We start from the raw sequence: 17,655 nt of genomic DNA, 5'->3' as shown, positions 1-17,655 counted from the left end.
ACAAGTATACTCACTCCTACTGCCATCTGGACACATGCCCACCAAAAATCATGAGAACGGCCTCCCCCCATTTTAAAGCAAAAATGATGACATGGGTTAATTACCTACTATCCAAAGGTAACTTCCCGTCGGAGCAGGGTCAAATAATGATCACCCCAATTTTAAAAAATGAGAAAGAACCACCAAATTCCCCATCTAATTATAGGCCGATCGCCAGCATCCCCCTATTTACCAAAATAGCGGAAGGGTTGGTAAAAGCGGAACTTTCCGCATACCTTGAAAAATTCAACATTCTAAGTGACAACCAATCAGGATTTCGTGCGGACCACAGCACTGAAACCATCATAGCCTCCCTTCTCGACCACCTCCTCACACTCTTCAGTCAGGGCTCAAGTGCCCTGATCATACAACTCGACCTGAGCAGTGCTTTTGACCTGGTCGACCACACCATTCTCCTGGAATGCCTAGCGCACATAGGCATCTCAGACCAGGTCCTCAATTGGTTTCAGGGGTTCCTACAAAATAGATCATACAAGGTACTCAAGAATAACTCTTTCTCATACTGCTGGGACAACACCTGCGGGGTCCCACAGGGCTCCCCCCTATCCCCCATCCTATTCAACATATACCTAGCCTCACTAGGTAAACTCTTACACAACCTAAATCTCAAATTCTTCATTTATGCAGACGATATCACAATAACCATCCCATTAACCAACTTTTCACAAGAACTACTCGACCACATCTCAAACACTCTCAACCAGATAGAACTCTGGATGCTTTCATTCAGACTGAAATTAAACCCAGACAAAACAAAATTTTTCCTAGCCTCCCCCAAAGATAAAATTAAGGAAACCACAATTCAACTAAAAGGAAAGACCTTCCCCCTTGATCCGACCATAAAAATTCTGGGAGTCACGCTGGACAAAAACTTATCTCTAGATAACCATACCGACCTCATAATTAGGAAAAGCTTCTCGGTACTTTGGAAACTTCGCACCATAAAAAAACACTTCTATGACAATGCATTCCGCCTACTTGTACAATCCTCCATCCTCAGCATCCTCGACTACTGCAATATCATCTACCTTAACGCCACTAAGAAAACTACCAGGAGACTAAAAATAGTCCAAAATACCGCGGTGCGCCTCATCTTTGGCCTAAAGAAATGGGAACATGTCACCCCTTTCTATCACCAACTACACTGGCTACCATTTGAATCTAGAATTCTTTTTAAATTTGCATGCTTCTGCTACAAATCGGTTAACGGCTCCTCCCCAAGTTACATAAACACACACTTTAACCTTTACTGCAGCAACAGGACATCACGGAGAACTCAATTGTTCGCCTTCCCTTCGCCTAAACACTGTCCTCTCAAAAGATTCCTTGATAGAACTTTTGCCTTCCAAGCAGCCAAGTCGAACCCATGGCTAGCACAGATGATACTCGAGGCCCCCACTTACCTATCATTCAGAAAACTACTAAAAACGTACCTTTTCAGCAAACACGACCCTTAATAATCCATTCACCTCACATGACACTTACCCCACCCCTGCCCCCTTCCTCCTTCACCAGTCCCTCCCTCCCCCACTCTCTACCTCCCCTACCTAGCTCGATCAAACCTGCAATTTCTGTAATATTGCTGTAAACCTGCCCTCTTTGCAGACAGTTAAGAATCGCTGTAATTTCACGGCTGACTGCGGCAAATCACTGTAATTTATCATAATTCAGCCTGCAATTTGCTGTTAAAAATACTTCTAATTATGCTGTAAATCTGCTTCTAATTTTGTAAACCTACTTCTAATTTTGTTGTAAATCTGCTATTCAATGCAGATCATTTGCTAATTGATGTAAACCGCCTAGAACTCACTGGGTATGGCGGTATATAAGAATAAAGAATAATAAAGAATAATACCTACAATCTCACTTCACCCTACACAACCCCACTCGAACAACCAGAAACAAAAACATCTTTACATACCCAAAGATTACAGGCTGCAGGTACAAATCATTCCTGGACAGAACCTTTAAGTTCCAAGCGAACAGACAGCAAGTTTGGCTGAAAAACTACATAAACGAACCCAATCTGACATATAGTGCAATCCGAAAATCGATTAAAACCGCCCTGTTCGCCAAATTCATTGACTAAAACTGTCCCCTCACTCACTAGGACTTCCCCCCTGTAAACGCCTTTTTCTTCCTCTCAAGAAGCTCCTCTCATGTATTCAGGTATTCTCTACCCATAGAACCCCAATCAACATGTAAGTACCAATCATTGGCTAACGTTCGAAGCAAGGATCATCTTCAAATTCGCCTGCCTCTGCTTCAAAACCCTAACTGGCTCAGCCCCGATATATCTGTCACGCCACTTCGTCTTCCCAGGCTCTAACTGTACACGCAATGCCCACCTGTTTGCCTATCCCTCCCCAAAAGGATGCACCTACAAAAGATTCTTCAACAAAACCCTCTCTTTCCAAGCTGGCAAATGGAATGACTGCTTGTCCACCCTCATCTCTCTTGCCCCAACTTATCAATCCTTCAGGAAATCTCTCAAATCATACCTCTTTGATAAATTCCTCTAACCCCCGCCCTCCCTACCAAACTAATAATCTCAACCTCGCCTCCCCTCCCTACCCTTCCTCCCCTTCTTCCCCGGTTGGCACCCCCCTGACAACAGCGATTGGATCATTTTGTAATTGTCACTGGTTTATACCATACACTTGTTAACTAATTCTCTGCACCTTCATTGCATAAATTGCTCTAAATTGTTTTCTGATATGCTGAACTGTTTTCTGATATGCTGTAACTTCGCTGTAAATGTACAGTCTCTTAACCTGTAAACCGCTCTGAACTGTTTTGTGGTATTGCGGTATACAAAAATAAAGTTATTATTATTATTACTAAAGTATTCAGGTACTCACTAACCATAGAACTCCAATTAATACGTAAGTTTCCCTCTTAGATTATTGTTTGTATTTAGACCCATTGTATGGTATTGTACTTAGACTCATTGTATTGTATTGTATTTAGACTCATTGTAATGTATTGTATTGTATTGTATTGTATTTAGACTCATGGTACGGTATTGTAAGTTGACTTATTGTACTGTATTAAGACCTTTTGTTATTCGCTGAATGTCCAGCCTTCTTACAATGTAAACCGCCTAGAAGTCGCCCGACTATGGCGGTATAGAAAAATAAAGTTATTATTATTATTATTACAGATATCCAGGGAACATATTGGGTGTATAATCCACGAGCAGCTGAGTATGCAAAAGCTGTCAGCCAAGTGGGTGCCCAAATGCTGATGAAAAATATCAATAAATGAACACTTCCTAGTTGATTTTGCAGTATTTTCAGTGAGCTGGTGCCAACTTTTTGGAATGACTAGTTACACCACTATGATCCTGAGATAAAACAACAGTCCATGCAATGGCGACACTCAGGTTCTCTAAGGCCAAGAAAATTCAAGACCCAAAAGTCAGCAGGAAAGGTCATAGCCACCATATTTTGGGATCAGGAAGGTGTTGTAATGTCTATCTTCCAAGGCGCCAAACAGTTAAAGCAAAATACTACTGTAACTCACTGTGCCAAATAAAGGAGGCATTGAACGAAAAAAAGGAGAGGGAAGCTGCAGAAAGGAGTTCTCTTTTTGCAAGACAATGCACCTGTTCACAAGGTTGGCAAAATGATGCATGTTTTGACGCATTTAGGGTTTCAGTGCACAGACCATCCACCCTACTCACCAGATCTTGGAAGTAAGGAAGAAGTAAGGAATTACAGGCCGGTAAGTCTGACTTCTGTGGTAAGCAAATTAATGGAAATGCTTTTAAAACAGAAAATGGTCAAGTTTCTGCAATCCTGTGGATTACAAGACCGGAGGCAACATGGATTCACTACAGGTAGGTCTTGTCAGACAAATCTGATTAATTTATTTGACTGGGTGATTAGAGAATTGGATAGAGGATGTGTACAAGATGTGGTGTATCAAAAAAACCTTGTACTGTAATTATGGCAAAATGTAACTTGTTAATTATATATTATGTGGGTCAATCTGTAACCCGTTCTTATCTCTGGGGAGAACGGGATAAAAAAATGAAATAAATAAATTTTCTACTTCTAGTGGGCTGGATACAACAAACTACATGGTTCAGCCAGTCAGTATCATTGCAAAAGTGACACCCCACCATGCACACTAGCGTTCGGTCTCACTTTGCCTCAGTAACAACAGCCAATGACTGATGTTATCACGGTTCGTGAGGAAGTTTGGATTTCCCCCGAGACAAAACTTACGTCTTACCTCTGCTTCCGGCAGCAGCAGGAGGCTATTAAACTCTATGAAGGGAGCAATACTCAGGCAACTGGTGCTGGAACCAACAAGGGATCAGGCAATAACGGACCTGATACTTACCAATGGAGAAAGTGTCACAGAGGTCTCGGTGGACAACACATTGGCCTCCAGTGACCACAACATGGTATGGTTTAATCTCAGGAAAGGTTTCATTAAATCTACCACACTGACCAAGGTCCTCAAATTCAAGGACACAAACTTCAAAGAAATGGGAGACTTCGTTCACCAGGCGCTACAAAGCCAAGCAGAAACCGATAACGTGGAAGAAATATGGTCGACTTTGAAAGCCACCATACAAGAAGCAACAAACCGCTATGTTAAATCAGTAAGTAAACGGCGAAGGAACAATAAGCCACAGTGGTTTACTGCGGAGATCTCAGACCTCATCAAGGAGAAGAAAAAAGCATTCATCTCTTACAAACAATCGGAGAAGCAGGACTCTAGAGCAGACTACCTGACCAAATCAAAAGCCGTCAAAACAGCAGTCAGGGAGGCTAAATTCCACATGGAGGAGTCTCTGGCAAAGAACATCCAGAAGGGAAATAAATCCTTCTTCAGGTATATCAGTGACAGAAGAAAAAACTCAGGCGGGATTGTACGTCTTAAGAATCCTGACGGAGACTATGTGAAAAAGGATTCGGAAAAAGCCCAACTATTAAATGAATACTACTGCTCAGTCTTCACCCGAGAAGCGCCGGGGCTTGGCCCTCAGCTACAGACAAGGGTTGGCTCAGTTGACCTGTTTAGTAACTTTGAGTTTACGCCCAGCAGTGTCTACGGTGAGCTGTCAAAGCTCAAGGTTAACAAAGCAATGGGGTTGGACAACCTGCACCCCAGGGTGCTTAGGGAGCTGAGTGATGTCTTGGCGGAGCCACTGTCCGCGCTCTTCAACCTCTCCCTTAGTACAGGCAGCGTCCCGTTGGACTGGAGGACGGTTAACGTCATTCCACTCCACAAGAAAGGCTCATAGATGGAGAAAGCAAACTACAGACCAGTGAGTCTAACATCGATAGTGAGCAAACTAATGGAAACTCTAATCAAACACCAATTGGATAAGATCCTGGATGAGGAGAATCTACGGGATCCCCGACAACATGGATATACTAAGGGGAGATCATGCCAATCCAACCTGATCAGCTTCTTTGATTGGGTGACGGGGAAGCTGGATATTGGGGAGTCCCTGGACATCGTGTACCTGGACTTTAGCAAAACATTCGATAGCGTACCACACCGAAGGTTGATGAGCAAGATGAGTTCTATAGGATTAGGTGACACATTGACGAAATGGGTTGGGAACTGGCTTGGAGGTAGGCTTCAAAGGGTGGTGGTGAACGGCACCCCCTCCGAAATGACGGAGGTGATCAGTGGAGTGCCACAGGGCTCAGTCTTGGGCCCAATCCTATTCAACATCTTTATAAGGGACTTGGCAGAAGGGCTTCGAGGTAAAATAACATTATTCGCCGATGACGCCAAACTAAGTAATGTAGTGGGCAAATGCACAACAGACGAAGATTCAATGCCTGACAACATGATGCACGACCTACTCCTACTGGAGCGCTGGTCTAGGACATGGCAACTCAACTTCAATGCCAAAAAATGCAAAGTTATGCACCTGGGCAGCCAAAATCCATGCAAGTCTTATACCCTTAATGGCGAGATCCTAGCAAAAACGGTAGCAGAACGAGACTTGGGGGTAATCGTCAGTGAGGACATGAAGTCTGCCAATCAAGTGGAGTAGGCTTCGTCCAAGGCAAGACAAATCATGGGTTGCATACGAAGGGGTTTCGTCAGCCGTAAGGCGGAAGTCATTATGCCATTGTATAGATCCATGGTGAGGCCCCACCTGGAATACTGTGTGCAATTCTGGAGGCCGCATTATCACAAGGATGTGCTGAGACTGGAGTCGGTGCAGAGAATGGCCACCCGGATGGTCTCGGGACTCAAGGATCTTCCATACGAAGAACAGCTTGACAAATTACAGCTATACTCGCTCGAGGAGTGCAGAGAGAGGGGGGACATGATCGAGACGTTCAAGTATCTTACGGGCCACATCGATACTTTTTCAAGGGTCCCACGACAACAAGAGGGCATCCGTGGAAAATCAGGGGCGGGAAACTACGAGGTGACACCAGGAAATTCTTTTTCACTGAAAGGGTGGTTGATCGCTGGAATAGTCTTCCACTACAGGTGATTGAGGCCAGCAGCGTGCCTGATTTTAAGGCCAAATGGGATCGGCACATGGGATCTATTCATAGGGCAAAGGTAGGGGAGGGACATTAGGGTGGGCAGACTAGATGGGCCGTGGCCCTTATCTGCAGTCTATTTCTATGTTTCTATGTCTTCTCTAACTCACAACGGTTGTCTTGAATTATATTAAATTACTGGCTTTAATTGTGAAGTTGGAGTGAAAGCTTTGGAGAAGAAGAGAACCAGACAGGAGGATTGTTAAATAAATTATATTATTGCTTTATTGCACAAATATATTTAAAAATATAAATATTCAGGCTCAATTAAAAGACTTTCAAACAATTAAAGTGCAATCAGAATGAAAAGTCTTTTAAAAAAGAATTAAAGTGCATTCATAATAAAACCACAAAATATAATTTGTTATGCTAATTAAAATCGTATTCTAACTGGTGAAAGTTATTTTCTTTTAAATATAAAGAGATGTATAAATGTTCTCTTATCTGTTTCAGGTTTGACTAAGCAACATTTCTTATTATTAAAGTCTTTAGTAAATAATATTTGTTTTCTCTTTCAGACTGATGTGTTTAGTATCACTGGACCCTTTTACGAGTAAGTTTACTTTAGGAGGACAAATGTTCTTTTAATTCATTTTTTTCTCAAAAATTATAAAACATGTGTTTAAGAATGGCTAATAATGTCCCTAAAAATGGTAGTGTGCACACCAGGGGTCTCCAAAGTCCCTCCTTAAGGGCCGAATCCAGTTGAGTTTTCGGGATTTCCCCAATGAATATGCATGAAATCTATGTGCATGCATTGCTTTCAATGCATATTCATTGGGGAAATCCCAAAAACCCGACTGGGTTCGGCCCTCGAGGAGGGACTTTGGAGACCCCTGGTGCACACTATGAAAAGAAGATAAATAAAACCTTTTTCATCAGGCCTACCGCCGCTTTCTTGCGTGGGAGCTCTGAACTGGAACTGACGCTGGAACTTTTGCAGGAACTGGAGCTTGCTGTACCTACTGCATTTATCTAAGCAAATCAATAAAACAAACCTTGTCTTCCTGTGTGATGTTATCTATGTGTGTCCTTTTTCTCCTTCTCCCTATATGTGCCTTGCACAGGCCTGTGGCCTAAGCCCAGATCATTCTGCACATGAACGGAAGTCTGCGCTTGCGCCTATGCTCCTCCGATTTTCCCCAGCGGCCAACAATCAGCTGATTGCCGTTGCTGGGGGAACCAAACCTCTCGCCTCGTCTTCAGCCCTGCCTGGCAGGGCTGCAGCCATCCTAGAATTGTGCAGCAGAGCTGGGACCATGCATCCTGCCGATCCTCCCATCCCAAAACCAGCACTGCCCGTGGTTTGCAGCAGGGACCACGAACAAAACTTCAGTGGCCCTCACCGCTCCTGCCTGCCCTGGAATCCCTGCTGTGCTGGGCCTCCAGTCATTAGGTTTCAAAGTAAAATTTGCAACAAAGAAAATAAAATGTATATCTGAATTAATAGAAAACACTTTTGTAGAAATAAGGATCTGGCAGTAGTGGGGAAACAGAAAGCACAGTTACTTACCGTAACAGGTGTTATCCAGGGACAGCAGGCAGATATTCTTGACTGATGGGTGATGGCACCGACGGAGCCACGGTACGGACAATTTTAGAGTGATTGCACTCTAAGAACTTTAGAAAGTTCTAGCTAGGCCGCACCGCGCGTGCGCGAGTGCCTTCCCGCCCGACAGAGGCGCGCGGTCCCCAGTTAGGATAAGCCAGCTAAGAAGCCAACCCGGGGAGGTGGGTGGGACGCAAGAATATCTGCCTGCTGTCCCTGGATAACACCTGTTACGGTAAGTAACTGTGCTTTATCCCAGGACAAGCAGGCAGCATATTCTTGACTGATGGGTGACCTCCAAGCTAACAAAAAGAGGGATGGAGGGAAGGTTGGCCATTAGGAAAACAAATTTTGTAAAACAGATTGGCCGAAGTGTCCATCCCGTCTGGAGAATGCATCCAGACAATAGTGAGATGTAAAAGTATGAACTGAGGACCAAGTAGCAGCCTTGCAGATTTCCTCAATAGGAGTGGAACGGAGGAAAGCTACAGACGCTGCCATAGCTCTAATCTTGTGGCCTGTGACAGAACCTTCCAGTGTCAGTCCCGACTGAGCATAACAGAAGGAAACGCAAGCTGCAAGCCAATTAGACAGGGTGCGTTTAGATACAGGATGACCCAACTTGTTAGGATCAAAGGACAAAAACAGTTGAGGAGATGATCTGTGAGGTTTGGTGCGATCAAGATAGTAAGCCAGAGCACGTTTACAATCCAAGGTATGCAAAGCCTGTTCACCTGGATTAGAATGAGGCTTTGGGAAAAAAACAGGTAGAACGATGGATTGGTTAAGATGAAACTCAGACACAACCTTAGGAAGGAATTTTGGATGTGTACGGAGAACGACCTTATCATGGTGAAAAACAGTGAAAGGTGGATCAGCCACCAGTGCATGGAGCTCACTGACCCTCCTGGCAGAAGTGAGAGCTATAAGAAAGACCACTTTCCAAGTTAGAAATTTAAAATGCGTTGTGGCCAAAGGCTCGAAAGGAGGCTTCATTAACGCAGAAAGAACCACATTAAGATCCCATACAACAGGAGGGGCCTTAAGAGGTGGCTTCACATTGAAAAGGCCCTTCATGAACCTTGAAACTAAGGGATGAGCTGAGAGGGGTTTTCCATGAATCGGCTCATGAAAAGCTGCGATAGCACTAAGGTGGACCCTTATCGAAGAGGATTTAAGACCAGAGTCAGATAAGGACAACAGATAGTCCAAAACCAGTCCCACTGCTGTAGACATGGGATTATGGTGATGTAACAGGCACCAGGAAGAAAACCGAGACCACTTTTGTTGGTAACATTGAAGAGTAGACGGTTTCCTGGAGGCATCAATAATAGAACGGACAGGCTGAGAAAGGAGAGCGTGAGCCGAAGTCAGCCCGAGAGATACCAAGCTGTCAGGTGCAGAGACTGTAAGTTGGGATGAAGCAGTGTTTGCTGATGCTGTGTAAGCAGTGAAGGAAACAGAGGAAGAGGTATGGGTTCCCTGGAACTGAGTTGAAGTAGAAGGGAAAACCAATGCTGTCTGGGCCACCGTGCAGCGATGAGAATCATGGTGGCTTGTTCCCTCTTGAGCTTGAATAAGGTGCGCAGCATGAGCGGAAGAGGAGGGAATGCATAAAGGAAGAGATTGGTCCAATCCAGGAGAAATGCATCGGGTTCCAGACGGTGAGGAGAGTAAAGTCTGGAGCAAAACAGGGGCAGTTGATGGTTGTGGGGAGCTGCAAAAAGATCCACTTGAGGTGTGCCCCATTGGGAGAATATAGACTGGAGAGTCGAGGGGTCGAGAGTCCATTCGTGAGGTTGAAGAATTCTGCTGAGATTGTCTGCTAAGCAATTCTGTTCCCCTTGGATGTAGACTGCCTTCAGGAATAAGTGACGAGCAGTCGCCCAGGTCCAAATCCTTAGAGCTTCCTGACATAAGGGATGGGATCCCGTCCCTCCCTGTTTGTTGATGTAGTACATTGCAACTTGGTTGTCTGTGCAAATGAGAAGAACCTGAGGAAACAGGAGATGTTGGAAAGCTTTGAGGGCGTAAAACATCGCTCTGAGTTCCAGGAAATTGATGTGGTGTTTCTTTTCCTGTGTGGTCCAAAATCCCTGAGTTTGGAACTCGTTCAGGTGAGCTCCCCATGCATAGGGGGAGGAATCCGTGGTGATGACCAGTTGATGAGGAGGTAGATGGAACAGTAGACCTCTGGATAGATTTGATGATTTCAACCACCAAAGAAGCGACTGTCGAAGAGACGAGGTCACAGATATGTGTTGTGAACAAGGATCCGTCGCTTGTGACCACTGAGTCGCTAGGGTCCATTGAGGAGTACACAGGTGGAGACGTGCGAAGGGAGTGACATGTACTGTGGAGGCCATGTGTCCCAAGAGCACCATCATGTGATTCGCAGAGATGGAAGGTTGCTGGAATACCTGCTGACAGAGATGAAGGATGGTGTGAAGGCGGTTTGGAGGAAGAAAAGCCCTCATCTGAACAGTATCCAGAATGGCTCCAATGAATTGAAGTCGCTGAGTTGGAATGAGGTGCGACTTGGGTAGATTGATTTCGAACCCCAACAGTCGAAGGAAGTAAATGGTCTGATCCGTGGCTTTGTGAACGGACTGAGGAGAAGGAGCCTTGATGAGCCAGTCGTCCAGGTAAGGGAAGACTTGAAAGTTGTGGGAGCGGAGATAAGCTGCGACCACAATCAGACATTTGGTGAATACCCTGGGCGAGGAGGCTAGGCCGAAGGGTAGCACCTTGTATTGGTAATGATGTTGATTGACAAGAAAGCGAAGATATTGTCTGGACATCAGATGAATTGGAACGTGAGTATACGCCTCCTTGAGATCGAGGGAACATAGCCAGTCTTCCTGAGAGAGAAGAGGGTATAGGGTGGCAAGAGATAACATCTTGAACTTCTCCTTGACCAGACATTTGTTGAGATCCCTGAGATCTAATATTGGTCTGAGATCTCTGGTCTTTTTGGGTACAAGAAAGTACTGGGAGTAAAATCCCAGGCCTTGCTGGTCCAGAGGAACTGGTTCGATGGCATTGAGAAGAAGGAGGGATTGAACCTCCTGAGCGAGGAGGAGGGACTGAGCCTTGTTGGAAGCAGACTCTTTTGGCAGACTTAATGGTGGAGGAGTCTGAAAGTTTAGAGAGTAGCCGTGGGCGATGATAGCAAGTACCCACTGGTCGGAGGTGATTGCTTCCCAGCGAGATAGAAAAACTTGTAGTCGACCTCCTATGGGCTGAGGTAGAGGACATGAGGGGGGAAGACTGGCAATGTTCTGGAGAAAGGAGTCAAAAGGGCTGTGTCGACTTAGGTTGAGTAGCCGGTTTGACAGTAGGCTGCTGTTGTTGACGAGCCTGTTGCTGCTGCTGACGCTGTCTGCGAGGTTGAGGAGGGTGAGGCTGGGCCGGCCGAGCAGAAAACCTCCTTTGATATGAAGATTGTTGCCTAAATGGACGAGGAGGAGGAGGTTTCTTCTTGTTTTTCAACAAGGTGTCCCACCTAGTTTCATGGGCGGAGAGCTTTTGTGTGGTGGTATCCATAGACTCCCCAAACAGCTCATCCCCTAGGCAAGGCGCATTGGCCAGCCGGTCCTGATGGTTTACGTTCAATTCTGAGGCCCGCAGCCATGCCAACCTTCTCATTGCTACAGAGATAGCAGTAGCACGAGATGTCAGTTCAAAAGTATCATAAATAGAACGGACCATAAACTTCCTGAGTTGCAGAAGACTAGAGGTACATTGCTGAAAAGCAGGAAGTTTACGGTCCGGAATATACTTTTGAAAAGAGGTCACCTGTTGAATGAGGTGCTTCAGGTAAAACGAGAAGTGGAAAGCGTAATTACTTGAACGGTTGGCCAGCATGGCGCTTTCCAAATTTGTCCATGGCCTTTCCTTCCCTACCAGGAGGGACAGAGGCATACATACTGGCTCCTGCAGTCTTCTTTAGGGTTGACTCTACCAACAGGGATTCATGGGGAAGTTGGGGTTTGTCAAATCCAGGGATTGGAATCACTTTATATAGAGATTCTAGTTTTCTTGGGGCTCCTGGGATTGTCAAAGGAGTTTCAAGATTCTTATAAAAAGTTTCCCTCAAGATGTCATGGAGGGGTAACTTTAAAAACTCTTTAGGAGGTTGGTCAAAATCCAAGGCTTCCAAAAATGCCTTGGATTTTTTAGAGTCAGACTCTAAAGGAATAGACAGGGTGTCTGACATCTCCTTTAAAAATTTTGTGAAGGAGGAGTGCTCTGGCTTAGCAGTAGTATCCTGCACCGATGGTTCCTCCTCATCAGATGTGTAATCCTCCTCGGTACCGAGGGGATCATCCGAATCGTCCCACAAGTCAGGGTCCCGTACCGATTGCAAACGGCCCTGGGAAAGTGGAGTCGATGTATCAGTATGTTTAGTCTTGCGTACCGATTTACCAGACCGAGTGGAAACGGTACCAGGGGAATGTAGTACGGTACGGGGTTCAGAGAACAGTACCGGTTCCGACCCCGTAGGAGTAGCACGCCGTTTTGGTTCTGCTGACAGAACAGGCATGGACAAAGATTTTTGTGGTGCCGAAACAGTCGATGCCAATAACAGAGGCTGTTCGACAGACGGCACCGAAGGCTCAGTCGGTACCGACACTGGAAGGTTCGGAGACAATAGAGCCGGGAGCAACTGTTGGAGTTGCTGCTTAAGCTGGACCTGGAGGATAGAGGCAATGCGCTCATCCAACGTTGGTCCCGATGGCACCGGTACCGGTTTTTTCTTGCTCGGTACCTTCGGTGCCGCTCGACGCTCGGGTGAAGTTGATGCCGATGAAGAGGCCGAGACTTCAATGGGAGCGGAGCGTTTACGGGGCCGGCGCTCAGTCTGCAGGACTTGGCTCACTGCATGCTCAACTGGCTGGCCTAGAACAGTAGGGGAAGGCTTCTTAGCCGGCTTACCTACAGGAGTCGACACCGACGATGGATCTGGCGGTGCCGAGGTAGTCGGAGTCGATTTGGAGGAAGTCGTCGACGTCGATACCGGTGCAACTTCCATAGCGGTACCGAAAAGGATCCGCTGCTGAATTTGTCTATTTTTTAAAGTTCTTTTTGTAAAGAACTACAGCGGGTGCAGGTTTCAGCCCTATGGTCCGGACCCAGACACTGGAGGCACCACTTGTGTGGGTCGGAAAGGGAGATAGGGCGTGCACACCGCTGACACTTTTTGAAACCCGGTGACGGGGGCATGAAGGGAAATACTGCTGTATCAAAATCGAAGCCCGAGGCTTCGATGGTGCCAACAGGCCCCGCCGGGTCAGATTCGACAAAAAAAGGAAAAATAAGAATTTTTTTTTTTTTTTTTTTTTACACAAAAGGTAAAAAAGAAGGAAAGAAATAAAATATGAAGAGAAAATTACGCGCGAGCGGGAAGGCAAGTGAAATAGAAAAAAACTTCCAACAGCCGTTGGAAACACGCGTCTTCTTAGCTCCGCGGAATTAAGAAAACTGGGGACCGCGCGCCTCTGTCGGGCGGGAAGGCACTCGCGCACGCGCGGTGCGTCCTAGCTAGAACTTTCTAAAGTTCTTAGAGTGCAATCACTCTAAAATTGTCCGTACCGGGGCTCCGTCGGTGCCGTCACCCATCAGTCAAGAATATGCTGCCTGCTTGTCCTGGGATAAACTTCGTTAGGAAAAGAATGATAAACGTGGAATTATTTCAACCCCTAAGTATGGTGTTTCTGTGAGATTTTTTATCTAGGTCCCACCTGTGACTGGGGAAGAGAAGGCAGTTAGAAAGCAACAATTTCTTAACTGCTGTGTTTCTACATTACAGCTGCTAAATTCCCTCACCTTTAGTAATACACTGTTTATTTTTGGGAACTATTTATTTGGAATCTTTCATTGGAACTGGCCCATTTCCAAATGGTGCCTTTTCTACAAAACTGAGCCTGTTGCATTCAATTTTCAAAGCTATTTTGTCCTAAACAGACATTCTATAGAGACTGAAAGAACAAAAAATCTAACATGTATTTTTTTTTTCCTCATTTGAGAAAAAGTTAAATAATCAAGTTTACCAGAGCAAACTTCCATGTGCTGTTATTTTTTACACTCCACAATTTAAAACAGTATCACCTCTACTCGTCTTAACCTGTTTCAGGTCTTCAGAAGTGCCAATCGATAGCAAAGTGTTTCCAATGGTTAATTTCAACTTTGTTGGCACTGGCCTCGTCATAAGAACTGCATTGTTCTATTTTTGTTATTATTATTTTATAAAAAATGTTGTGCTCTGTGCTCATTTCAGATAAATAATCTTATGCTTTAATTTAATTGTAAATTTAAAACTTATCTCAAAGTTTATATTGTTTGTATCGAGAAGGGACTATCACTCCAACGTGTTTCGCTGCGAGTCTGTTTCAAGAAAAAGTCCCCCCTAGAAATGCTTTCCGAACCATCCTGATATGCAGACTTCTCCTAATCATCATCTGAACTCAATCAATCAAATATATATGTCAGACACGTACCTGTTTTTCAGCATGCCCATAATCAGATCCTTGATTTGGCAGAAAGTATGAAATCTGGCCATTATTTTTGGCTGTTTCTCTAAGAGCCATCGCAGTCCGCACAGTTGAGTTTCTGGCATGAACAAACACCATCACCTTAAAATTAATTTCAAATAAAGACTATATTAGTGAAGGAAATATAATCTATGACTCAAATCTCAAAATCTACTTAACCTGATACTGTTTCTGTGAAGTGCCTAGACATTATGAATAACTTGCATGTCTTTACTTCTGTAATTAATTCATATGTCTATACAAAATTACCAGTTTTTACTGCATACAATTACCAGTTCTGTCACTAAAAGTTTTTTAAAATATATTTTTTATTCTCAATATTTTTTTTCTGTTTATTATTCAGCTACTACTCCCTCTCCATTCCAGATAATAAATCTGAAACTCTTGCTGAGCCAAGGGATGAAAAGAAAATTCAGAGCAAACAATCTAATTTGCTGCTTTATGGCTTTTAAAGATAATCCAGAATAGTGGCACAATTTTTTCTTCGTCCTTAAGAACATAAGAATAGCCTTACTGAGTTAGACAAATAGCCCAGTATCCTATCTTCACGGAAGCCAATCCAAGTCACAAGTACAGTGGTACCTTGGATTACGAGCATAATCCGTTCCAGGAGCATGCTCGTAATCCAAAATGCTCGTCTATCAAAGCGAGTTTCCATTATTTCCTATGGGGAAACTCGCTTTGATCAAGTTTCAAGTTTCAAATTTATTTTTAACTTGTTGAATCGCTTAATTTAAATTGCTAAGCGATTTACAGATAAAAAATAGGTACAACAGATTAATTATAAAAGAATACATAAATTTAACACATTATCATACAGAATAATAAATAAAGTCATACAAACTAATAGACACATGGGGAAAGAAAGGGTAGAACTACAATCGTATATATTAAAGAAAACATAAATGGAAAAATACATCAGGTAAGGGAAATCACAGGGAAATAAAAAGATAAAAAAGAAAAATTTTAATAAAAATCCTTAATTAAGTTCACACATCAAACGCATCTTTAAAAAGGAAACTCTTTAAGCTGCTTTTAAACTGTTTCAGGTCACTTTCTACTCTAAGATACTGAGGCAAACTGTTCCATAATTGTGGGGCTATAACAGAGAAGATGTCAGTGCGACCAGTTCCAATGACTTTTAGTGATGGAACTGTTAGAAGTTTTTGATCAGTGGATCTTAAAGAGCGTGAAGTACTATATGGAATGAGTAATCTATTGATGAATTGGGGTTCATTTGTAAGCAATGTTTTAAAAACTAAAAGTAAGATTTTAAAAGTAATGCGATGGGTAATAGGGAGCCAATGTGATTCGATCAAGAATGGTGTAACATGGTCAAATTTTTTGCGGTTGTGTATTAATTTGATTGCCGTATTCTGAACTATCTGAAGACGTTTTTTCTCTTTTTGGGTAACATTTATTAATAGAGAGTTACAGTAGTCAAGTTTTGCAATAATTAATGAGTGAATCAGTATGTTTAGTGATTTTGGCTCTAAAAATTTGGCAATTGATCGTATCATACGCAATTTGAAGAAACATGTTCTGACAGTATTCGTAATGTGTTCATGGAAGGATAACCTATCATCTATTGTAACTCCTAATGTGTTCCCCCCCCCCTGAGAACCGGCATTGCTCCCCTCGAAGGCCCCCCCTGCGATCAGGCACCCCCCCTGCCTCAAACCGGCACCCCCCCCCGCCACGATCCGACCCCCCCCCCCCGACACGATTGGGCACACACCCGCCACGATCCGACCCCCCCCCCCCGACACAATTGGGCACCCCCCGCCGCTTCTTACCCTCATCTGGGCACTCTTGAAAATCGGCCTCCTCGTCTGCTGGGCCTTGAGCATCTGAGCATGCTCAAGGCCTGGGAGTTCACGTTCTGAACGTGAACGTGAACTCGCAGGCCTTGAGCATGCTCAGATGCTCAAAGCCCAGCAGACGAGGAGGCCGATTTTCAAGAGTGCCCAGATGAGGGTAAGAAGCAGCGGGGGGTGCCCAATTGTGTCAGGGGGGGGTTTGGATCGTGGCGGGGGGTGCCCAATCGTGGCGGGAGGGTCAGATCGTGGCGGGGGGGCTGCCCAATCGTGTCGTGGGGGTCGGATCGTGGCGGGGGAGGTGCCAAATCATGTCGGGGGGGTCAGATAGTGGCGGGGGGGTCGGATCGTGGTTGGAGGGTTGCGGGTGGGGTGCTCGTAAATCGAGCCATGCTCGGTTTCCGAGGCACCGATTTTGCAAATGTTTTGCTCGTCTTGCAAAACACTCGCAAACCGGTGCACTCGTAAACCGAGGTACCACTGTACCTGGCAAAAAACCAAATAGTAGCAGCATTCCATGCCACCAACCCAGAGCAAGCAGTCCTCCAGGAACTTGTCCAAACCTTTTATAAAACCAGCTACATTAACCACTGTTACCACATCCTCTGGCAACACATTCCAGAGCTTAACTATTCTCTGAATGAAAAAAAAATAGTTCCTCCTATTGGTTTTAAAAGTATTACTATGTAATTCATCGAGCGTCCTCTAGTCTTTGTAAATCTTGATGCAGTAAAATATCGATCCACTTGTACCAGTTCTACACCACTCAGGATTTTGCAGACTTCAATCATCGTATCTCCCATCAGCAGTCTCTTTTCCAAGCTGAAAAGCCCTAACCTCTTTAATCTTTCCTCATACGAGAGGAGTTACATCCCCTTAATCATCTTGGTCTCTCGTCTCTGAACCTTTTATAGTGCTACTATATCTTTTTTGAGATAAAGAGACCAGAACTGAACACAATACTCGTGAGGTCGCACCATTGAGTGATACAGAGGCATTATACCATTCTTAGTTTCATTTACCATTTCTTTTCTAATAATTCCTAGCATCTACTTTGCTTTCTGGGCCGCTACTGCACATTGGGTGGAAGGTTTTAGCATATTGTCCACAATGACACCCAGATCTTTATCTTGAGCACTGAC

At 44.4% G+C, this 17,655-nt stretch overlaps 1 protein-coding gene across 4 annotated transcripts in view; it reads right to left on the bottom strand.

Annotated features, from left to right (window-relative positions):
* Positions 1 to 17,655, bottom strand: part of ASCC3 (activating signal cointegrator 1 complex subunit 3) — a 938,401-nt gene that overhangs the window by 517,987 nt on the left and 402,759 nt on the right. For all 4 annotated transcript variants that reach the window (XM_033936490.1, XM_033936487.1, XM_033936491.1 and 1 more), the window contains exon 14: positions 14,643 to 14,777. In XM_033936490.1, coding sequence (XP_033792381.1) covers positions 14,643 to 14,777 — 135 coding nt within the window. The remainder of the gene's footprint in view (positions 1 to 14,642; positions 14,778 to 17,655) is intronic.

Source organism: Geotrypetes seraphini, chromosome 3 (assembly GCF_902459505.1).
Source record: "Geotrypetes seraphini chromosome 3, aGeoSer1.1, whole genome shotgun sequence".
NCBI lineage: Eukaryota > Metazoa > Chordata > Amphibia > Gymnophiona > Dermophiidae > Geotrypetes > Geotrypetes seraphini.
Note: the sequence above shows the minus strand (reverse complement) of the source record. Positions and strands in the feature narration are given on the sequence as shown.